The sequence below is a fragment of the Mchenga conophoros genome, linkage group LG18 (assembly GCF_057382185.1).
Source record: "Mchenga conophoros isolate Kocher_MC1m ecotype Shallow Benthic linkage group LG18, M_conophoros_male_GT1.1, whole genome shotgun sequence".
In the NCBI taxonomy this organism is placed as follows: Eukaryota; Metazoa; Chordata; class Actinopteri; order Cichliformes; family Cichlidae; genus Mchenga; species Mchenga conophoros.
In genome coordinates this window covers 7270540-7291354 of record NC_140543.1, presented here as the reverse complement: position 1 = coordinate 7291354, position 20815 = coordinate 7270540, and the positions used below count along the sequence as shown (strand labels likewise).

The 20815-nt window shown below is 40.1% G+C and overlaps 2 protein-coding genes across 10 annotated transcripts in view; one reads left to right on the top strand and one right to left on the bottom strand.

The window, feature by feature from the left end:
- Positions 1-900: 900 nt before the first annotated feature.
- On the top strand, positions 901-15037 carry pitrm1 (pitrilysin metallopeptidase 1). Its single transcript, XM_085254828.1, has 27 exons — positions 901-1203; positions 2018-2123; positions 2388-2494; positions 2601-2752; positions 3122-3236; positions 4264-4360; positions 5010-5170; positions 6317-6443; positions 6612-6700; positions 7028-7156; positions 7365-7478; positions 8010-8106; positions 8438-8572; positions 8903-9041; positions 9182-9298; positions 9389-9518; positions 10879-10999; positions 11314-11390; positions 11479-11644; positions 12798-12898; positions 13019-13139; positions 13246-13296; positions 13450-13562; positions 13740-13862; positions 13994-14139; positions 14511-14613; positions 14724-15037. Exons 1-27 carry the CDS (start codon positions 1157-1159, stop codon positions 14815-14817), a joined length of 3078 nt encoding a protein of 1025 aa, XP_085110954.1. The 5' UTR covers positions 901-1156; the 3' UTR covers positions 14818-15037.
- An 835-nt stretch (positions 15038-15872) lies between these two features.
- Positions 15873-20815, bottom strand: part of LOC146553119 (ATP-dependent 6-phosphofructokinase, platelet type-like) — a 36929-nt gene continuing 31986 nt past the window's right edge. For all 9 annotated transcript variants that reach the window (XM_085254831.1, XM_085254838.1, XM_085254829.1 and 6 more), the window contains 6 exons: positions 19914-20078; positions 18568-18629; positions 17828-17939; positions 17413-17512; positions 17203-17308; positions 15873-16885 (listed from right to left, as the gene is read on the bottom strand). In XM_085254831.1, coding sequence (XP_085110957.1) covers positions 16729-16885; positions 17203-17308; positions 17413-17512; positions 17828-17939; positions 18568-18629; positions 19914-20078 — 702 coding nt within the window. In that variant the 3' untranslated portion in view covers positions 15873-16728. The remainder of the gene's footprint in view (positions 16886-17202; positions 17309-17412; positions 17513-17827; positions 17940-18567; positions 18630-19913; positions 20079-20815) is intronic.

The following is a 20815-nucleotide window of genomic DNA, read 5'->3' as shown; positions in this document are numbered from 1 at the left end:
TGTAATTTAGAAAAAAATTAAATGAACCTAAAGCAGATAGAGCATGGTGATGAAATATTTCTAATCCTGCAGCCAGCTCAGACTTGGATTTAAGTGCAAAAAACTCTCTGCATGTCAATGATCGAAAGGAATTTTAACACAGTTGTAAGGCACAACAGACCGTTAATCAGTCGCACAACTGTCATGATGATTTTTTTAAGAAAAAAAAGATTAATAGTCTGCTATAAAGTAACTTAATCGTTATTTTGACAAAGATGAACATAACAGAGATTATTTAGGTCTATTCGTGTTCAAGCTTTCTCCTACAGTGAAACCATTTTGCAATTTCATGGCAAACATGACAGCAACATAGGTTTAAAAACTGTGTTTTAATATATACATTAATATTGTTTGAAATAAATATTGGGTCAGATTGTGTATGCACTGCTTGAAAGCAAAATTGTACATTTGCATTTTTAATCACAGTTTACCTTTTTGAAATGAGTGCTACAAAAAAAAGGGGGTGGGGATAAAACTAATACAAACGTGCTCGAAGAGAATTATCTTTTGTCAAATTAATGCGATCTTATGCTGACATCTGCTGGAGGTTGTTTGTAACTGCATTAAATATAAATTTGTACTGTATTTGTGTTTTGTTTTTAAAGTTTAATAAACTTTTAGAGAGCGGAATGACGTTATTTAGATTGTTGTTCTTTACAAATTGTAACAAAATTAAAGTCCCTAATTAGATCGTTTTTAAATGTCCTTCAAAAAAACCCTCTAGTCACCGTTTAGTAACTTCGGAGACCTTACATTGCTTAACCAATTGTAGCTCCTCTTCTTCAACGTTGACCAATCACAAACAGGGACGCTTCGAGGTGAATGTTCAGCTTTCCGCGTGGTAAAAACTGCTCAGTCGGTAACTGTAGAATTGCAGTGCTGTAGGATCGGTGAAATCGAGCAGAAACCTGTTGTCAGATCTGCGACGCGCGCCGGTGTCGCAGCCATTTTTACGTGTACGTTCCCATTCAACGTCAACGGCACCGCTACACACGGCATGTTAGGTAGCAGACGGCACAGGATGCTCAGTCAAATAATGACAATTAACCCGTAGGAGTGTGTGTAAGTTTAAAACTGGGCACTTTAAGGGTAGGGGTAGTAACTTAATTTAGTAACAATGTTTCGACAGACGAAGTCAGTGTTCCAGAAACTTCGATACTTAAGGTGAGTTTTCCAAGACGTCCTGAAGCTAACCGTTAATTAGGGAATTTTGTGTGTGTGTTTTGTCGACTCTGTCTAGACAGAAAGACAGTGTTAACCTTGATGTGTAGTTCAAATATTGTTACTTTATATACAATAGTAGAAACAAGACTGATGAAAAAGCTGATGCAATCAATGATGAGAACCTATGGCTTCAGAGTTAGCGTTACTGTTTATAGCCAGTAATCAGTTATTATTGCTTTAGGAGCTGTAGTAGAGGTTAAATGTCTGCATTTTGTTCCAGTGACGGGTAACGATAGCTAATTTAGGGTTTGATAAAGGCTTTCTATGAGCCGGCACAGGTGTTGTACCATTTCAAGTCATTCTGAGATTTGTTGTGATTAGTATTTGCCTGTGGTCCCAACTGGAAATTGTCTTACTAGACTCTTACCTGGGTGGGCATGTCTGAAAAGACATGGTGGATATGGTCAAAAAGTCCCAAAAAAGTGCAATAGTGCTCAAAAGTCTTGAGTCATCCCTCATTTCTTTATAGTTTTTTTTTTCCAAGTAACTATACCTTCTTGGCATTTTTAATGTTTCTTGAGCAGTAGTTCTCCAGGCTTTCTGACGGTCATTCAGAGTTTTTCTTTGGGCATTGGCTTTCAGTCCAGCCCTTTAACCTCAACATTTTCAGAGGAACATCATAACTGAAACTTTGGCATCTACTGTAAACCACAATAACCATTATTAAATTATGTATTATGATTATTTTGTATGATATATTTTATATTCTTTGTAAAAATACCTACTAAACTTTGCACTCCTTTTTTTCTTTAAGTTTCAATGGACAGCAGCACACATGGAGGCTGAAGAGCACTTCAGCCAGAGAGAGAGCCCTTCAGTACCAACCGGGGCAGAAGATCCACGGCTTTACGGTCAAAGAAGTAGGAACACTTTAAATTTTGGCTTGACTCTGTTAGGTGACATTAATGCAGTATAACTAAGTTATGTGGGGTTAGCTTGTAAAATATTTTAAGACGTGTTTCAAAAATGTGGAACTGTTCTCTACAGGTAAATGTGAGAGATCTGTTGTGACATTTCTTTTATTGTTGACTGAACTTCCATTTATCTTGCTGTGAGCTATGATCCTTTATGAACCTGCTCTCAAACCATTTGTGATCAAAGCTACTAATTCTGTTCCTTCCCAGGTTGTAGCGGTCCCTGACCTGTTTCTCACAGCAGTGAAGCTGACGCACGATAAAACTGGAGCTCAGTATCTGCATGCAGCACGGGATGACTCCAACAACCTCTTCAGGTTAGCGTTGTGGGGCTTTTTTGTTTGTTTGTTTTGCTCAAGTCATAACAAAACTATATAAAAACAATCTAGCCTTTTAAAAATACTTAAAGTCTCTCTCCCTTAGTGTCCAGTTCAGGACGACCCCCATGGACAGCACAGGGGTACCACACATCCTGGAGCATACAGTGCTGTGTGGATCTGAGAAATATCCCTGCAGAGACCCCTTCTTCAAGATGCTCAATAGGTCGCTGTCCACCTTCATGAATGCATTCACAGGTATGGAAGCATAACTTGGACGTCAATTGACTGTGTGACCTACAAGTCCACGAGAGAAAAGCTGTGAAAGCTTGTTCATTAGTCATGTAAATTCCTGCACTGTAATGTGTTTACATTTGGATTTTTATATTTATTCTTAATTTATGTTATTTATGCTTTTTATATTTACTTATTGCGTTAAGTAATAACAATGAGTGTTTCCATGCACCAAATAAAGTTAATTCTCAGAAGTGCAAGCTAAGTGGTTATTTAATCAAAAACCAGTCATTATTTTATCATTCAGCTTCAAAAGAAAATGAAAGGTATTCTAAATGATTGTTGGTTATTTCTCACATTTCTGATGAGACCTTTCCCATTATTGATAAACAGCCAGTGACTACACCATGTATCCGTTCTCAACCCAAAATGGGAAGGACTTCCAGAATCTTCTATCGGTGTATCTGGATGCAGTTTTTTTTCCTTGTTTACGAGAGCAGGATTTCTGGTGAGTTTAGATCATCGTTACGTATTTACATTTACGAGTGTAACTGCAATTAAGTTTGTACTGCAATCAAGTGCAAAACGGTAAACAAGTTTTATTTTCAGATATGATGCCGTTATTGTGGCACTTCAGTGATGAGAAGTATAGATTGTGTGTCCGATCTGTTCTCTCTGATGAAATGAAGATAGCTGAGGGGTGAACTACAAAGTTAGATTAAAGTCAATCAGCCTCATTAAGCTATTAAAGTCTGAGGTTTCTGTGTCAGCAAAGTGGCGTTATTTATCTGGCTAAATCAGCATGAATCACCAAGTTTTAGTTTGAAGTCGTCCAGAAGTGCCATGTTTTCAACAATTCTTTTATTTACAGCATGTTTTAGGTACAATGTAGAGTCTGTGCTTGGACAATATGTTTCATATGTACAAGCTGATAAAGTGTACCGTACAAAAATCACTTAAAGAAGTTAAAGAAGGGCAAACTGTATGAGACATTGTTTGATCTGAAGACAAACTGAAGTGATTTGGGCGGTTCCTTTGTTAGACTGTGGGACAGTAAACTTTGATGTTTAAATGTATTCAGTTTAAAGTTTCAGATTTCTTTTGTGCTGTCGACACCTGAGAAATAAAACAGCAGCGCGACTTCACTCAGTGTTAAATTTAAAATCTTAATTTTGTCGCTCTATGTGATGAAACCTCTGCAGCAGTAATCTCTTATTCTCTTTACAACAAGGTTACATTTTACTGTTAATTCTTGGTTCGTTACAGATTTTTATTACCAGTTGTCGTCATCATCATCATCATCACCTCTCTGGTTGAACTTGGTGTCACTCAGTGATTATTTTGTTCAGTCGTATGTCTCATGAAACCCTAGTTTTTATGTGAGCACAGGCAGAATCAGGAAGCCCAGCTTCAAAGATAAAACCAATAACCACCAATATAATACCTGTTATCACCGACTGGGGTTTTATGTTTTTTGTTGAGCCAGCTAAGAAAGCCTGGCTGTCTGATCTGATTGTCTGTGGTTTATTTTCCAGGCAGGAAGGCTGGAGGCTGGAGAATGAAGACCCCACAGATAACAACTCCCCTCTAATGTTTAAAGGAGTGGTGTTTAATGAAATGAAGGGTGCTTTTGTAAGTTGACACAGCCACAAAGCTTCTAAATGTATAGAATATAATATTTTCATAAATGCTCTTTTTTCCCCACCTCGGGTACTTTTCGGTTACAAACTCTCCATCAAATGCAAAGTAAACAACTCTTTTTTTTTAATTTATTTATTTTTTTCAATTTCTTTTTTCATACTTAAGAGAAATACTTTACTTTCATATGACTTTTTCTTTCTTTCTTTTTTTTTTTTAAAAAATCAATAAAAACTGCTTGAGGCAGTTCACACTTACAGAAGCCTTTAACGACTGCATAACTTTAAAAAAAAAAAAAAAGAAGAAGAATAAGAAAAAAAGCAGGAAAGTAATAAATTCTTCTGAACAGCACTCCTTTTTTTCTTTGTCTAATAAAAATTGTCACTCTGGCACTTTAACTGTGTAAATAAACAGCGTTTAGCCTTGAACTGATAAGATGGTGGATGATAAGAAAACACTGGAGACAGGGTTACACTGTGTCTGTGTGTGGACTCAAAAAAAAAGAGTAAGAAGTATGACTTTGTTCAAAATTAACAGAGTGCCTGCTGCAAACCAACTTTAAGCTTTTTCATTTATAAAAACAGAAAATGTTTGTAATAAATGTTTAGTTTAGAATAATGTTTCTTGCTGTGTGTACTTACAGTCAGACAATGAGCGTCTGTACGCCCAGCACCTCCAGAACAAACTGTATCCTGACCATACCTACTCTGTGGTGTCAGGGGGAGAACCTCTGGCCATTCCTGACCTTACATGGGAGCAACTTAAACAATTCCATGCCACACACTACCATCCCAGCAACGCAAGGTAAATAGGCACATGCATAAATCATCCAGAGTTACTGTAAGAATATGACTAGGGATGGGTACCGGTGTCACATAAACGGTAGTAACCAGACCGAAAAGCAGCGCACATTTCGGTGCTTTATTTCGGTGCTTTTTTTTCCTGAGCTGTGATACACTTCTAGCCAATAATTTTACGTTTCCGAGGATAGTAGGCGGGTCCAGGTACGTACGTTCTTTTAGAGCAGAGCTACAGATTAAAAATGCCCAAGGCGAAGCGGTCAAAAGTCTGGCTGTACTTCACAGCAAAATATGCAAACTCAGCAGCCTGCAACAAGTGCTTTAAGCTGATACTGTGATACTGTCAAAGGAGGTAACTCCTCAAATCCGATGAAACACCTGGCGACGCATAGCGGTTTTTTTTTAAAAGCCCAGAAATGCGCCGTATGATAGCTTGCTGCGAGACCTCACACCGAGCACATCTACTGTGCGTGGGTTGCCAGTTATCGGACCTGGAGTTAGCAATATCCCCCAAAAACACGAAGAGGAGAGTCCTGGCCCCTAGCCCTGTCAGTGTAGCAGAAATGATGACGGATGATGATGCAGCAGCAGCCGTTCTTCTCTGTGAGTAGCTTAATGTTGTTCGCGTGTGATTTACGTTGAGTAGGCTAACCACGTTATTACATTAATGCATGTAAGGTGAACTAGCAAACATCATCATAGCTACATGCGGCTGTCTTCTTGTTTGATGGCAGATACTCCCTTCACCCTGGCCAAAAAGGCTAAAATGACCAAAGAAAAAGTGGAAAACAGTTAAACATGAGAGGTTTAGGACAAAGTTTGTGTTTTTTCCATTGTTTAAGCACTGCTTCCAGCCAAGAGTGATACCATATATGCCCCATAGCTGCAGAAAAGGCTAACATTGTTATCTTTTTACAAAAAAACAGCTGAACATGAGAGGTTTTTGGACCAATTTTGTGTTCTCCAGTCTTTAAGCACCGGTTTGAGCACCGGCACCGTTTCAAAAGTACCGATTTGGCACCGGTATCGGATAAAACCGGTTGAAGCGTTTTGGGGTTGTTTTGTAAAATAAATGTGAACTGGGAACATTAGAATATCTTGCCCTATAAACAAACGAGATTTTTGTTTTTAAATGTTTTCTTACATCTAGGTTCTTCACTTATGGAGATTTGCCTTTAGAACCTCATCTGAAGCAGATTCAAGAAGAAGCTTTGTCCAAGTTTGCCTGCATCGACCCGAAAACAGAAGTTCCTTCTCAGCCACGTTGGACCAGTCCTGTAAGCTCACATTAAGCGTGTCTCTGCTGCAGTGTGTTGGAGTGATAATCTATTTTGCCTTGAATCAGATAAACAAAGTTCTGTTTCTTTTATCATTTCAAAGAATGCTTTTAGTTGCTACAAAAGGTAGTTGAATATTTGATTTGTGAATATTTGTTTTTCTCCCAGAAAGAGGACCATGTGACTTGCAGTCCTGATCCTCTGGCTCCAGATCCAAACAAGCAGAACACAGTGTGTGTGAGCTATCTGCTGGGAGAGTAAGATTATATCATTTATTTCCTGCTGTGTCCTGTAGAGATATCTGCTAAAAATCAGTTCAACAAGTTCAACATGAGATGTAACCCCACATACTTCTTCCTCTTTTAGAGTTGATCTTTTTTTTTTTTAATTTCAATTAGGTTGTTTTATATAGTCCTTTTTGTAGATAATTTTTCAAGAACCATTTTAACCCATAAGAACCCACTGTGACACAGTCCTTCACACATTAAGGAAAGTTCCTGTTAAAGTTTCAACATTGACTCTCCCATAGTGTTCCTGACAGTAAAAATGGGTGTTTTTTTTCTTATTGTTGTTTTTCTCTTTAGCATCACTGATGCATTTGAAGGACTCACTCTCAGCTTGCTGTCTTCTCTGATGATCTCTGGGCCAAACTCTCCCTTCTACAAATCTCTCATCGAACCCAAACTGGGAACAGACTTCTCTTCTGTTGTTGGGTATGTGTGCAGGCGTTATAACATCCACATCAAACCTTTAATTTCACCAGTTTTGTTGGAAGTTTAATAACTGATGCATACAGTTTGGGTCTGTATACCTACTTACTCTTCACAAATTCTCTTACCACTTGTTACGCAAGAATTCCATTTAAGCATCCATAACCTGCATGTACTTGTGGAGTATTGATACAAGTGTTGCATCCTGCAGATATGATGGCAGCACCAAAGAGGCGTCGTTCAGTATCGGACTGCAGGGAGTTGATGAGGAGGATATAGAGAGAGTGAAGCAGATCATCAGCCAAACCATCGATAAAATTATAGAGTAAGTTCCCTGATCAAGTCTCCTCTCTTGTCAAAATTTCCTTCTTTGGCGTAACAAACTAAAGCCTATACAGCAACTGTTATCTTGCACTTTATGTAGCAGATTTTAAAAATGTAGGAAAACAAATAAAACATTGTATGCTGGAATCAATTTTTCAATTTTTTACTGGGCAAAATAAAAGTCATGGGTCTTTCTAATGTTTTTGTTTTGTTTTTTGAGTGTGTTCACGAATTGGTTAAGCATTTAGTTCCACTGGTGAGCAGTGAGAGGAGGCACAGCTTTGCCACTTATAAGTTACAATTTACAAAATATGACAGACTTGTTGTATTTACTGAAAAACCAATATTTCTGTAACATTTATACCTCAGGACTTTTACTTTCTCTGCACAGAGTGAGCGACAGAATACAGCAGGATCTTTACTGTAGGGTTTAAAGCATATGTATGACTTAAGATTTAATTGTTGAAAAAAGCTAAAACAGGAAAGAAGGAAGAAGCCAAAGAATAATTTTCACACTTGTCATTTAACAAAGGAATGGCTTTGAGGAGAGAAGGATTGAGGCTCTTATCCATAAGCTTGAGATCCAGATTAAACATCAGACCACAAACTTCGGCCTGTCTCTGGCCTCGGTGAGTTTACTGTTGTTTATCTGTGACCTTTATTTTGTTTTTACAGCTACAAGGGCACTTGTAGTTGTAAAAACATACCGCCTACGTCCAAGTATGGCTTTGCAGTGCTGTGTTTATTAGTGTGTGTTCATTTTGCATAAAACCTCACATTGAATGTTTGTTTCCCCTGTTTTTTCGTTTAAATTCTGTACAAATCAAGAATGTGAATTTAACTGTTGTTATTTTTTGGGAGGCTGTCTTTGGTACAGTGTTTAAGAGTTTTATATATTATAAGGTGTAAATAATCCTAGTAAATTCCTCACCAAAACCTTTATTCATCTTATGTTATTAGTACATAGCTTCATCGTGGAACCATGATGGGGACCCGGTGGAGCTGCTGCAGATCAGTGACAGTGTTGCCAAGTTCAGACAAGCCCTGAAGGAAAACCCTCGCTTTCTCCAGGAGAAAGTCAGGCAATACTTTAAGGTGATTTAAGCACATAGTGTTTGAAATATTTTTTGTTTGTATGTCTTCATTAAATTATGTTACTTACAGGTTCAGGGCTTTACTATTTAACATTGTTGGGAAGATAAATTGCACAGTTACAGGCTGAGAGTATAATAAAATACTTTGTTTCATAGTTGACAGTTTATTTCTTATGTTGTAGTATCAAAAAACATTTCCTGAGTCCTTTCGTGAAACAAATGAAAAAACATATAACATAAATATATAAATGCTTTAACAAGGATAATGCAGAGCAGGTATTTGCTAACAAAGGATGCCACCTCGGATTAATTGTCATTGACTGGTTTTTAGGAGAACACACACCGACTGACTCTGTCAATGAGCCCAGAGGAGTCCTACCTGGAGAAACAGGCCAAAGCTGAGGAGGAGAAACTTCAGAAGAAAATCGAGGTTCTTTCTGACAGCGACAGAAAGCAGATCTATGAGAAAGGTAACATTTGAACTGCCAGAAGATTGATCACTCGTGGGTGTAATCTGTTAAACTGAATATTACCGACCTGAAGCATTGTATATTAAGACAGGTCTGCATTCAGTAGATGTTAGTATAATGTGATTTTTCTTCTCGGAAAGGTCTGGAGCTGCTGGCTGCTCAGAGTCAAACCCAGGATGTCTCCTGCCTGCCAGCACTCAAAGTGTCCGACATCGAGCCAACGATACCCATCACTCCTGTTCAAATAAGCACTGCAGGTGTGAGTCTATGCTGATTTACAAAGAGCGTGTGACGAAAACTGTTGTCTTATATAAACTGTATATAGAGCACTTTCTCATTCTTCATAGGAGGCGTTCCGGTCCAGTACTGTGAGCAGCCCACCAATGGTTTGGTGTACTTCAGAGCTTTGTGTAATCTCAACACCCTTCCAGAGGACCTCAAGGTTTTCGTCCCGCTCTTCTGCAGTGTTATTACCAAGTGAGTAACCTGTTGGTCTGCAAGACCAGAACAAGATGAATCTGAAATGTGGTGCTTACTAGCAAGGATTAGCGCTCAGGAGTCCTGGTAAATGTCTCTTCCTGCTGATACATCATTCTTTAAATACTTTTAAATATTTCCAAATGAAATACTTATCAAGTTTTCTGGATTACTTTGTGCTGATTAATACTACAGACTGAAGCTGATCTTTGAATTCTTTTTCAGCTTTGAATATTTATTTTATTTTCAAATGTTATTTGAAAACCAGTTTAGCACTGAGCTGGTAATCTCTTCTGGGTTTTCTGGTTTGCCTGTTAATATTTGGTGTTGACTCATGTGAACACAGTCTTTGGGGACTAGGGATGGGTATCGTTTAGGTTTTATCCGATACCGGTGCCAAATCGGTACTTTTGAAACGGTGACGGTGCTCAAACGGTGCTCAAACCGGTGCTTAAAGAATGGAGAACACAAAATTGGTCCAAAAACCTCTCATGTTCAGCTGGTTTTTTGTAAAAAAATAACAATGTTAGCCTTTTCTGCAGCTATGGGGCATATATGGTATCACTCTTGGCTGGAAGCAGTGCTTAAACAATGGAAAAAACACAAACTTTGTCCAAAAACCTCTCATCTTTAACTGTTTTCCACTTTTTCTTTGGTCATTTTAGCCTTTTTGGCCAGGGTGAAGGGAGTATCTGCCATCAAACAAGAGGACAGCTGCATGTAGCTATGATGATGTTTGCTAGTTCACCTTACATGCATTAATGTAATAACGTGGTTAGCCTACTAAACGTAAATCACACAAGAACAACATTAAGCTACTCACGCAGAGAAGAACGGCTGCTGCTGCCATCAAATACGGCGCATTTCTCGGCTTTTAAAAAAACGCTATGCGTCGCCAGGTGTTTCATGAGATTTGAGGTGTTACCTGCTTTGACAGTATCACAGTATCAGCTTAAAGCACTTGTTGCAGGCTGCTGAGTTTGCATATTTTGCTGTGAAGTACAGCCAGACTTTTAACCGCTTCGCCTTGGACATTTTTAATCTGTAGCTCTGCGCTAACAGAACGTACGTACCTGGCCCCGCCTACTATTCTCGGAAACGTAAAACGATTGGCTAAAAGTGTATCACAGCTCAGGAAAAAAAAAGCACCGAAATGTGCGCTGCTTTTCGGTGGTTATTGGGGACCTTAATAAGGTAAGTGTGCTGTGGTGTAATCACAGTGGAAAACATAAAAAAAGATTAGGTTGTTGAAAAAAAATTATCAGACTGTGATGCAATGCCAAATGGATTGCACAATGGAGTATTAAAGATTTTTCAAATGTCTGTTTGTGTGTCCGCATATGTTTGTCTGTTTAATTAGGATGGGCTGTGGAGCTCTGGACTATAGGCAGCAGGCCCAGCAGATGGAGCTGAGGACAGGGGGCATGTCTGTTTCCACTCAGGTCATCACTGACTGCAACGAGCTGGATACATATGAGCAGGTCAGTGCCAGCTAAGTGTGTTTTAAGCCAATAACACCTTTCTATCTGTGATCATTGCTGTGTGCAAAATGCAAAACAGAAAGTAGCTTTCAGCTTGATTCCTTGTGTTTTTACACAGTGCACAGTGGCATGAACTGAATCTGTTGGCCTCTCTGAAAAGAAATAACAAATGAAAAATAATAATAAATAATCAAATAATTCATGAAGGATAGAATTAAACTTTAGACCAAGACTTTATCTCTAAAGACACTTCAGTGAGCTCTTAGCACTTCCTTTCTGTGGTTGAACATCTGGATCTCTACCTTCTGTTTCAGGGTATCCTCTTATCTTCTTCGTGCCTGGAGAGGAATCTTCCTCACATGTTTCAGTTGTGGAGCGACATATTCAACAGGTAACTCCTCCCAGCTTTTTACATTTTCCACTGCTAGCGACACCAACAGATGGAACTGTCAGTTAATGGGTCTTATTTTGTCGTTTAGTCCTCACTTTGATGACGAGGAGCGCCTGAGGGTGCTGGTGATGCAGTCAGCACAGGAGTTGGCCAATAGTATCGCATACTCAGGTCACCTGTATGCTATGACTCGGGCGGGTCGTCACCTCACTCCAGCTGGAGACCTCCAGGAGACTTTTGGTGGGATGGAACAGGTATCTTTGTACATTTTAATAAAGGCTTAACCTTTCAGAAAAATCCAGCTATCCGCAAAGCTGCTTTGCTTGTTTATTTGTTTGTTTTATATTTTCTTCTAATTATCCGGGGCCGGGTTGTGGAGGTAGCAGCCTAGGCAGAGATCCTCAGACCTCCCTCTCCCCGGACACCTCTTCTAGCATGTCCGGGGGAACACAAAGGTGTCCCCAGGCCAGCTGAGAGATATAATTTCACCAGTGTGTCCCAGTGGGACATAGGTGGTTGAGGCATCTGACTCAGGGAACCACCTCAACTGGCTTCTTTCAATGTGGAAGTGTATTGGCTATAGTCTGAGTCACCCTTCGGAGAAAGTTCATGTCTGCCGCTTGTATTTGCAATCTTGTTCTTTCAGTTATTAGCCAAAGCTCGTGACCATAGGCGAGTGTAGGGATGTAGATCAACCAGTAAATTAAGAGCTTTGCTTTTATGTTCAGCTCTCTTCACCTCGACTGACCGGTACTGTGTCCACATCACTAAGTACTTACTAAGTACTGCCTCCAAAGTCCCACCGGCTAACAAAGCCGGATAGGATTCCTTCTTCAACCTAATGGTTCCCTCCACCTCAGGTGTCCACCATCTGGTTCGGGGGTTACCACCACCACAGGCACCAACCACCTTGTAGCTGCAGCTCAGTGCAATGGACCATGTTCAGGCAATCATCAGCTTGCGGACTACAGATGACAGTCAGGACCTATTTCCTGTCTTGAAGGCGCCAGGAACAAATCCTCTCATCCACCAGAAAAACCCCAACATATTGGCAGCAAGCTGAGGGGATACTTAGATACCCACCCCAGCTTACTGCCTCTCACCAAGGGCAACTCCAGACTCAGACAGATTCAAGCCCCTCTCCAGGAGACTGGTTCAACACCAAGCCATGCATTTTCGGGGCCAGGCCCGCCCAGGCCTCATGAACTAAGTCCCAGCAACTAGGCGCTCGCCCTCAGGCACGCTCCCCGGGCCTGGTTCCAAACTCCATCCAACAGTGTCTTGTGTCAAAGAAAATGTACTGTATGTTTAAAATCACTATTCATGTTATTTTAAATTTCTGCAACAAAGGGTAGAGATGTGATGGTGTCAATACTTTGGAACCAATACTTCATCTTCTAACAACAGGTTACGTTTATGAAGAGAACAGCTGCGATAGCAGACCTCAGCCAAATCATCCGAACGTTACCCAGGCTCAAAATACACCTTTTCAACCCAAACAACATGAGGTGGGTCCATAATACACCTGCTATATGTAGACTTTATCTTTATTTCACTGTAAATAATGAACTATAAAATAGTGAAATATCAGGCACTCAACGCATCTTATTTTAAATGTGTCCATATAGATGTGCAATCAACTCAACTCCAGAGAAAGTATCTGATGCAGCGGCACACTTGGAGGGTTTTATAAAGGATGTGGCTAAGAACAGAAAGGAACGCAAACCTGTCAGACCAAATATTATTGAGGTGAAGTTGAACAGGGAAAACAAAATATGTGTAAATGAATTAATTCATTGTTATAATCAATCCAATTTTTTTTTTTTTTTTTTTTTAATCTTTGTGTTTATTGCAGAAGCCGATAAACCCTCTGGATGACAATGGCCCACGAAGAAAACTAATATCAGTAGGTTTAATAGTTACATTTTTCTTTATTTCTTTCTTAATCCACTGATCAATTTTTGAAGAATTGTTTTGTTACAATTAACATCTTCATAATTCAATAAGTAATCCATTTCTGATTTAGAATTAAATTAATTTGCGGTTTTACATTTTTCAGGAGCCAACCTTCCATCCATGTCCAATGAAGACTTTCTTTCAGATGCCTTTCCCTGTCAACTTTGTCAGTGAGAGTATTCGCGCAGTGCCCTTCTCCCACAAGGACTATGCCAGGTAACGATATCATTACATCCTGCTAGCAGCAGGTAAATAACTGTAACACAGTTTATGGCGGCTTTAGTGTGTTCTTTAACTTAATTTTACTGAAAATGTGTTGCTTTTTTTTTTTTCTCAGTTATGCATTTGTAATAACTGCATGCAGTAAACACTTTCTCTTTACTCCTTCATTAGTTTGTGCATCTTAGCCAGGATGATGACAGCAAAGTTTCTTCATGGAGAGATCCGTGAGAAAGGCGGAGCTTATGGAGGCGGGGCCAAGATAGGAGGAGGCCTGTTCACCTTTTACTCTTACAGGTGGGTAGAAGTTCAATACAAAGGTTTACTGTGTATCAATAGGGAAGGAAGGCAGGAAACATTGAAAGTTCAAATTATGATAAGAATTTCGGAGAGTTTTGACCTCATGTGTTGTCTCTTCTGTGTCCAAGGGATCCAAACACAGTGCAGACATTATCTGCTTTTGGTAACGGTATCGAGTGGGCAAAGTCAGGAAAGTTCACCCAGCAAGACATCGACGAAGCCAAACTGTCAGTCTTTTCAGCGGTGGACTCACCTGTGGCCCCTGCAGACAAAGGTGAGGTGCCATCTGAGTGATGAGAGGTTCCCTGAAAGCAGCTGCCTGGATCAGTTTACATCAAACCTTTAAAGGATTTTAACACATTCTGTCCTTGCATGAGAATGAATCTGTAAATATTCAAAAAGGCTTCATAATAGAGTAAATTTTGTGTGTGTTTATGCATCTGTACAGAACTTTGCCTTCAGACTCTCACAGCCAGTGTGGTGCACATGCTACCTTCCCCCATCTTTAACTATTTTGCATCATTTTAGACTTGAAGTAATAATATACAGTTGAATTTATAGAGCGAATGGATCCCTTAGCTGAAGCTGTAATTTCAGCATTCTTTATGTTCTGATGCAAAGCTTGTGACTCTGTCTTTGGTGCAGGCATGGGTCAGTTCCTCAGTGGGGTCACGGACGAGATGAAGCAGAGTCACAGACAAAGACTCTTTGCTGTTGACCATAAAAACCTAGTGGATGTGGCTGAAAGGTAAAACTGACCAATCCTGCAAAATGCAATTTGTCAAGATGCTGCTGTTTATTTACAACAAGTAGAGCTTTCTTATGCCCGCAAAATAATCCCTCGTTTTTTTTCTGCAGGTACCTCAGTGCTGGTCAGAAGACGTGTGGCGTTGCCATTCTGGGCCCGGAGAATGACGTTATTAAAAAAGATCCTTCATGGATTATAAAATAGGACTGTCAGTAGATATTTTCAAAGTGGTCATCCAAAGAACAAGTGTTCTCTCAGAAATGTTTTAAATGGTGGCAAAAAGAAAGCTGAACCGCACAAAAGAAAGAGGAAGAAAGTTACCTAATCAGTGTCTGCCATTTGAAATACTTGTATGACTGCCTATTCATATTCTGTTATGTACATATTAGAATTAAATGCTGCATCATGACATTGGAATACAAAATCTGTCATTGGTGAGTCATTAAAACACTTTATTCCTGGGGGAAAGAAATTAGTTTCCCCAAATATTGACTTAATTGGTCCAGTATTTAAGATATTTGTGTAATATTTCTGCCTGGGCTCAAATACTTTAAAGGTAGTTTTAACAGTAGGCAGTGGGCAGCACAGTGGCTAGCACTGTTGCCGCACAGCAAGAAGGTTCTGCGTTCAATTCCACCATCAGGCCGGGGTCTTTCTGTGTGGAGTTTGCATGTTCTCCCCGTGTCTGCGTGGGTTCCCTCCGGGTACTCCGGCTTCCTCCCACCGTCCAAAGACATGCAGCTTGTGGGGATAGGTTAATTGGAAAATCCAAATTGCCACTAGGTGTGAATGTGAGTGTGAATGGTTGTCTGTCGTTGTGTGTTAGCCCTGCGACAGACTGGCGACCTGTCCAGGGTGTACCCTGTCTCTCGCCCCATGACAGCTGGGATAGGCTCCAGCACCCCCCGCGACCCTGAAAAGGATAAGCGGAAGCGAATGGATGTATGGTCTCGTTCCACAATCAGTGTCCCCATTGTCCTAGTAATTTACTGTTTTTTACAGAATTACTTCCTGCCAGAGTACTTGAACCTAAGTAAATCTCATGGTTCTGCTAGTTACTGCTTTACCAAGATGGCTGCAGATATTTTGAAGCCCCTGTCTAAATGAATGGATAGAAGTTATACTGGTGCCTGTGTGAAGTTACACAACATTACGGTTTAATTTATGACTCAATCCAACAATCAACATCTCAGGCTCCTCCCATCAAACAAATACAAAGAGCCAGCCACATAAAAGTGAGATACAATAACACAAAACAGTTAGAGTTTCAACACAATAAATGCTTTATTACTCTGTGAAAGAACACGTCACACTGCCAGCACATAAATGTTGCGTAGTCTCAGACATTCTCCGTCTCACTGAGGAGCTACAGCAACAGCCAATTGGACCCTACTTACAGATAACCACTACAAGATGCCAGACACAACGCCCAGGGTGGATACAAAAAGCAAAGGCAACAACACAACAAACACACAATTAGCAGGTGACAGGACACACAACCAGCTCGTCCCAAAACCCCCAGAAGAAAAACATCCTTCAAGTTTCAACATTTTATAATCAACCTGGCCAACATGCTGAAAGCATGTGATCCTCGTGAAATATATTCTCTCTGTATAAGCAGCTTTAGGGGGTCGTATTAAATATGGGGCTCAAAGTGCAGTACAAGGTAAAGGTGACAAAAGCCGGATTTCAGCCAAGCTGTGTTTACACAACATTTGCTCAGCTACATATCTTCAAGTAATAAAATTAGATATAGCTACTCTTTAGGAGATAAAATCTAAATACTTATACAGTACATAATGAACAGGGTCCATATATGTGTGTTTACTTATATAATACTTTTAGGGATCTATAAAATAAAATATTAGCGCTGCTAGGAAGTTCACACTACTTAATAAAATCTCAAATCCCATGACCCATAATATAGAATCCCTTCTGAAAAGTGCCGTGACTTTACCATTCAATAGAGCTTTTAAAATAACCTATCTTTTATAATCTACCTTAACGTATTTGCAGTCAGTCAGCAGCTGATCAGTCAGTGAGTGAGTAGCCGTCACTGTTTTGTGAAGCTGTTGTCCTGTTGAAGTGAAGCTCTGCGTGTGGAAGTGAGGCGGTTCAGATGGCCGTTGAGGTGTTGCTGTCTTTGGGTCGGACCCGCGTCACGTGTTCCAGCTGCCCGGAGTCGGACACGTCATAGCTTGTCTTATACTTGGCCAGGATTTTCATTAGAGGACGGAGCTTCAGCCACCACTGCTCCTTAGGGATCCTGTGACTGAAAGTAGAGAATAGACGAATGTTCTCTACACTATTTCTTAACCACAGAGATCTTAAAAGCAAGATTAAAACAAAAAGCCTGGGACCGCTGCTTCAGAGAATTTTAAGGGAATTGGGTCAGAATATTTTCCAGGTTTGTTCTTAATAATCTGGTTCAGATGCATTAGCACTACCTTTTGTTTTTAACTATGTTAAAGATCTGCAAATGGTCCTCTAAAACATTTTTCCTCTCACACAGTAAGTAAGCTCAGCTTGTGAGCTTACTTACTCAGGGTTGTGAGCTGCACTGCTACAGATATTAAACAATCTTCTTACACAAAGTCTGTCTCGTCCCGGAGCTGCGCCACAGGCTGAAAGACCAGAGATCTGCGACGCATCCCCAGCAGGCATGCGGTGTCCTCCGAGTTCGCAAACACTCTCCCTGCAACGAAGAGAAGCATCAGCTTTTGTAACTGAGGCAAAGCAATTTCACACCTAAATGTTCTGCATCCTCGCTGGAATCAAGTGTCACATTTATGTGCTTGCCTCCTTTGTAGGACTCCTTGAGTGTCCGGGTGATCCACTGCATGGCTTTGGCTGCAATTTTGGTACCAAAGTTTCTGTCAAAGGGAGATGGAGCTCCTCCCTGACATGGAAAAAAAGTCATATTTATTCAAAATAAGGGCATTACATATAAAATATCACAAGTCTAGTATCTAAAATAATGTTAAGTGCACTTTTCTGTTACACTATAACTCTTAATTTTGATCACTTACAATCACTAGTTTAGCAACATAACTCTACACAGTAATGTCTGCAATATCTCCCAGATAGACAGGATGGATGGATAAAGGATAGCAGATATTTTGTGGATTTGGCTCCTTGCATCACAGATTGTCATCATTGCTGATAAACATATCAAGCACAGCATCGCGTTCATTCATTTGTGCACGTGGCCAACCTGCTGCATGTGACCGAGGATGTTCTTCCTGCAGTCGAACACTCCTCGCCCTTCCTCAGAGTAAAGCTGGTAGATGAAATCTGTGGTGAAGTTCTCGTTGCAGTTCTCATTTCTAAAACACAGCACAAGGGCAACAGGCCGGTTAAGGGATCGCTTCACCAAATAACAAGTGCTCCCTTAAAAGAAGATGCTCTAAACAATGCCTGAACCCATTTATCAACTAACAGAGGACACAGAGTCACCAGGCTGCTAAGTCTCCACACACCAGCGTTCATATACCCTTCATCCAGGCTCTGCTTTTCACTGCATGCATGCATAGAGATGCTGTGATGCACCACTATGTTTGAGGGCATCTTAAAATAATGAAATTATGCAGGCACACAATGTCACCTGCACTCGGTTCAAAATACAACGTTTGTCCTATTTCCACAGACCTCGGTCCTGCTGGGAGCAATTTCCAACAGCATGGTGGTGCAGTGGACTAAAATAACCTCAATAGAGGACATGAAATAAAGTGTAAGGTTAATCAAAAATCTTTTATTTGCCAAAATGGTTTTATATACATAATTGAGAAACACTTATTTACAAATAACGCACTGCAGATGACATTTAAAAATAGAGCATTTTGCATTTTTTGTTCATCGCAGACGTACGCACAGGTCCGTACAATAAATCCCACAGGCTTGTGTAAGGTAATGCATCTAAATGTAACTTTAAAGAATGAAGGTGTTTAGCCTCACCTGAGCACCAGTCCCCTCTGGATGCTCGTCTTCATCTTCTCTGTCAGATGCTCCACGTTGGCCTGAAAACACAGAGTCTCTCACATTAAACCTGCAAGAGCAACTCTCACTCTTCAGTCTCTCATTGCAGAGTGAAGAGCTGCAGGTAACATTTACACCACCATGGGGCGCCATATCTTGTCTTTTACCCAGCTGGTGAGCCCAAGAGGGTTAATGCAACAGAAATGCAGGTTTACGACACCACACACATGCGCTTTTTACTGCTTCTCATTGTGATCACTGAAAAAGTGTTTGTTTGTTTTATTACCTATTCATGCATTTTTATGGTTGAAATTCTTTGTGACACGTACTAGTTACAGTTCATATGCAAAGGCAGACTTCTAAAAAACTAAATTGTGCACTGCGCCCAGACTTTTTAAAAAGAAAATTAGTTTGACAAAATTTACAGAGCATAAAGAACTCAACATTGTTAGATTAAAATTAAGTAAAACATACACAGACAAAATAAATAAAAAGACAATTAATATTAAAAGTGTATGTAACAGGAACATTGTAAACAATAATAGTCCTGACGTCTCTAATCTCCCTGACCTGATCTGTGTTGATGAGATCTGTCTGTCATTGAATGACTGATGCAGCTCAGAGGTTATTAATAAGTTGCTTCATGTGCACTGCTATAATCTGGGTCACCTGCACAGCCCTGAAACATCCAGGCAGAGGCACTGATTGACTAACGGAAGCTTCTGCACTGCACTGCGATCAGTCTGCTCCACTACTGCTAAGGATGGAAATGTGCAATGTAGTGAAAGGTATTAGGCTCATTTCCAGCTCTATGTTGCTTATTCTGAACTCTTGATTCATAATCCAGTGCAGGGTTGGCTGGAAGTCTGTGTTAGCCCTGCAACAGAAGAAAGTGGACGGATGCCCTGACTTTTCAAAACAAGCCATTTTTAGCCAACTTTCTTCTAACTGGCTGCCTGTCGTAGACAGAAAGCTTGAACATTACGTGGGTGGGGCTCAGTTGTGTGGCTGAGATGACCATATTAGGAATTTCTGTTCTTATTGACATCATACAGAGCCCAAAAATAAAAAAGCCATGTTAAACGGAGGATTAGGAGCAGTTTGAATCCTGAATGTTTATGCTGTTGCCCTCATAAATGGTGTTACCAATAAAATCCAGTCATGAAACATACAAAAAATAAATTAAATGGAACTCAAAAAGGACTTGACAGGAATCATGGCTATAAGAGTCATCGAGAGAGTAAAAGGTCTTGGTATTTTCTGATGATGAGAGGAGACATGAAAATAAGGCATTTTCTGTTGGATACAGACTTTTTCTCTCTAACCTGAAGGTCACGGATGTCAAATGGCTCCTCGTAGATGTAGACAGTGTCGGCGCCTGCAGCCAGACCACCCACGGTGGCCAGGTAGCCACAGTAGCCCCCCATTGTCTCAATGATGAACACTCGCCGCTTGGTGCCGCTAGCTGACTGTTTGATGCGATCACATGTCTGATTCACACACACATAAAACAGTATACAATCATTAAACAAGAAAAATATGTTCACGCAGAGAGCATGCAAATGCAAAACACACTGTACACACAAGTAGAGCTGACAGGAATATTTTATAAGAAGGATTTGTGAGAAAACATCTGAGCTTTTTGATTGTGGGTGAAAACTGGTAAATATGATTTGATTTGATATACCTTTATTAGTCCCAAAATATGTCATATATGTCATCACTTTGTAAAATAAAATTAAAAAGAAAAGAAAAGATACCTGCATCAGCTCTACTTTAAAGTACATAAAATAGCTGAGTGTCCTTAGAGATGCACAGATTGACTCAGTAACTCAGTCCAGTCATTTATTTTACAGCCTGTCATACCACACTGAAACTAATTTATCTGATTGTTTAACGTGGCAGTCGACTGGCTGCATGTGGACAGACCAGGGCATGAGGCTAAAAACGTGCTTATTTCTTCAGACATCTTATCATCAGTTTTGTAAGTGGAGGATTTATTAAATGCAAATATTTTCAGGATGTACAGAACATTTGCAGCAAAAGAGTTACTCTGCTGTGATTTTATTTCAGGCCTCGCCCAGTTCAGGTGAAACTAGACGGTATGCAAATGATTATGACACCCCTGATGTAGACGGTCGCGGACTGAGGCTACATCCACACTAGCCCGGACAGATTTGAAAACGGTGTTTTCGTCTGACAACGCTCTGCGTCCACACTAGCGTTT

What these genes read in the sequence shown, in the direction of transcription:
- pitrm1 (XM_085254828.1), top strand. Translation starts at nt 1,157, where the DNA reads ATGTTTCGACAGACGAAGTCAGTGTTCCAGAAACTTCGATACTTAAG. An exon ending in ACGGCTTTACGGTCAAAGAA is followed by an intron (nt 2,124 to 2,387) that starts GTAGGAACACTT and finishes GTTCCTTCCCAG; the next exon opens with GTTGTAGCGGTCCCTGACCT. An exon ending in TCGGCCTGTCTCTGGCCTCG is followed by an intron (nt 8,107 to 8,437) that starts GTGAGTTTACTG and finishes TTATGTTATTAG; the next exon opens with TACATAGCTTCATCGTGGAA.